Below are 2,685 nucleotides of genomic sequence, written 5' to 3'. Positions count from 1 at the left end.
AAAAAAGGGACGGGGGAGGAGAGGGATAAGGGAAAAATATATATTTATATAGATACTATATATAAACAAAAATCTCAACACGACCACAGCCCCCGCCATCCCCAGCTCTCCCGCCCTGCGCCCCCTCTCTCCAGGCGGCATGCTCTCCCGCCCCGGGACACCTGGGTCCGGAGGAGGATGCGCCTAGCCACGAGCCCTCCCCCGCCCTCCGAAACGGAGTCCTTGCTCTCTTCCTCTCTCGTTCCATCCTCCCCTCCACCTTCCTGCGCCCCTCTACCCCCGGCCCACCTCCTCTGGCCCCCAGCGCCCTGCCCCCCTCCCCAAAAAGCTCAAGGCCAAGGTCTCCAGAAGGCGGGCGGCGGGGCAGGCGGGGACTTGGCCCCCGGCGGCGCCCTCTCTTGTCTCTGTGGAGGGCGGAGTCCTGTGTGGGGCGCCCGTTCGCCCGGGTTCCTCGGCCGGGTCGTGCTGAGCGTCTGGGACCAGGCGGAGCGGGGGCTGCTTGGGGGCAGGAGAGGGTGGCGGTGGGCAGGGGTAGGCACGGAGCCTGGCGGCAGGGCGGCGGGGTCCGGCGTGGGGCGAGGAGGCGGGCAGCGGGGCTCCCCGGTGCCGGGCTCAGGCCGGCTCAGCTTGGGCCGGAGGTAGCTGTGCAGGGTGGATAGGAGCTGGGCTCGGGATGCCGGGTTCGCTTCGTGGACGTAGGCTGCCAGGCGGAGGAGGCACTCGCGGAAGCCGGACAAGTAGCAGCTGGTCAGCGCCTCGGAGTCCTGGGTAGGGGATCGGGGAGCGCCTGGAGCCGGGGATGGGGAGAGCAAGGGAGAGGGGGAATCAGGGCAGGGAGGTAGCGCAAGTGCAGGGGGAAAGACACAGGGTGGGGGGACGCGTAGTGACGTGAGAATGGGGGGGCAGAAGGGAGCAAGGAAACATGGGAATGGGGAGAACGAGGCCGACGCCCGCCGGCACAGAGACGGAGTGATAGAAGATGGGGGGGGCACGTGGAGAAAAATGGGGGACATGCAGACGGATGTGCGGGTGCATGGAGGCAGATGGAGGTGCATGGAGACAGACCAGAGGCGCACGGAAACAAGACAATAAAGGGAACCGGGGGCGTAGAGGCAGGCGGTAGGGTGGGGAAAAGATACCGAGAACCGTGGTTAAGATGAGTATGGAAAGATCGACACAAATGGGTATTGGGACAAGGAAACAAACGGGGGGGCATAGGGCCGTAGAGAGGAGGAGACAGAGAGAAGGGGTCGTCATATCAAGGGGAAGAGGAAACCAGATGAAGAGAGGAGGTCACCAGGAGACCAGCGGATCGATGGCAGTGAAATACATAGACAGAGACCGCGAGGGCGAGACACAGAGACAGACAGACATGTGTGTTATTATCTTCACGAAATGCACCTTGAGGGGGGAGCCCTGGGGGACACACCATCTTCCCACCCTTCCGACCTTACTTCCCCCTCTACGCTCTTCTGCCTCCGCCCCCCACCCCCTGTTTGCTCTCCCCTTCTCTGCTTCTCCCCCCTTCCATCCCGCTCTGCCCTCCTCACCCCCGCAGCCCTAGCCCAGCGCTTTGTACCCGTTGTACCCGGGGGCTCGGCCCGGCTCCGGTCCCTCAAGTAGCCTACGGCGAACTCCAGGATCTCAGCTTTCTCCACTTTCGGGTTCCGGAGGTTCTAGAGGCATGATGGAGTAAGGGGAGAGAGACAGGGAGGGGAGAGAGAAGGGGGAAAGTGGGAGGGGGAAGAGAGAAGCGGGGCCCAAGAACGAGGATTCATTCCACCGGGACGATATTCACTGCAGCAGAGCAAAGGGGGGCGGGAGGCGGACAGAGGGGAGGAGAAGAAAAGGGAGTGGGAAGGGACGCGCCAAAGGGGCGGGGGCCCGGGGGAGGTCCGGAGATTGGGATACCGAAACTGGGGGGGGGGGGGCGGAGGACTTAAGTCACTGGAAGACCGATTATTCTCGGGCGGATGTGGGGCAGCGGATTAAGTGGGTTCCCCAAAGGAAAAAAAGGGAAAGTGGTAATACTGGGACTGCAGGCCTGGTAGCTGGGCTACCGAGGAAACTGGGAATTGGAGGGACACAAGTGGGGGTTCCCTTAGGGTCTGGGAGGACGGACTCCTGGGTCCCTGGGAGATCTTGAAGGCAGGGAACCAGACCTGTAGGTCTTTGGAAGTCTCTGGTGCTAGGACTAAGGATCGGACATATGGGACCCTGAAAGTTCTTATACAGGGCTAGGAACAAAACACCTGGGTCCCTGAGGATCTTGGATATTGGGGGTTGGATACCTAGGGGCTAAGGAAGGGAAGGCGACTTCACTGACCTGGTCTCGGGTCCTCTCCAACAGCAGCAGCCTAAGCTCCTCTAGGCTACGATTGATCCGATCCCGGCGCCGCTTCTCCACCAGTGGTTTCAGCATCTGTGGGTGGGAAGGGGGGAGGCCGGACCGAGCCATACCCGAAACTCAGCCACAGACCTGCTGCCCCAACTACCCGCTCCGGAACTCCTCGGGGCCCAGGGGCCCTCCCACCTTTCTAAATAACTAGTCCCAGTATACCCCTAAGCTCTCTATACCCCTAAACTCTCTGTGCCCTGTCCACCTGCCTTCCCCAAAGTCTCTCCCATTTCGAGTCCAGGACTTAGGAGTCCGTTCCCTTCTTGGCTCCCATTTCCCCGATCTCA

General features: G+C 61.8%; 1 protein-coding gene across 2 annotated transcripts; it reads right to left on the bottom strand.

The window, feature by feature from the left end:
• Positions 1 to 328: 328 nt before the first annotated feature.
• HES7 (hes family bHLH transcription factor 7) lies at positions 329 to 2,473 on the bottom strand. 2 transcript variants are annotated; one of them, XM_027869279.1, is made up of 3 exons: positions 2,327 to 2,473; positions 1,580 to 1,676; positions 329 to 787 (listed from the first exon to the last, which is right to left on the bottom strand). In XM_027869279.1, exons 1-3 carry the CDS (start codon positions 2,456 to 2,458, stop codon positions 330 to 332), a joined length of 687 nt encoding a protein of 228 aa, XP_027725080.1. In that variant the 5' UTR covers positions 2,459 to 2,473; the 3' UTR covers position 329. The 2 variants fall into 2 exon arrangements, with proteins under 2 accessions (XP_027725080.1, XP_027725086.1); XM_027869285.1 differs by having other exon boundaries at positions 1,589 to 1,676.
• Positions 2,474 to 2,685: the final 212 nt, after the last annotated feature.

Source organism: Vombatus ursinus, unplaced genomic scaffold, assembly GCF_900497805.2.
Source record: "Vombatus ursinus unplaced genomic scaffold, bare-nosed wombat genome assembly UNPS02002022.1, whole genome shotgun sequence".
NCBI classification, from domain to species: Eukaryota; Metazoa; Chordata; class Mammalia; order Diprotodontia; family Vombatidae; genus Vombatus; species Vombatus ursinus.
Note: the sequence above shows the minus strand (reverse complement) of the source record. Positions and strands in the feature narration are given on the sequence as shown.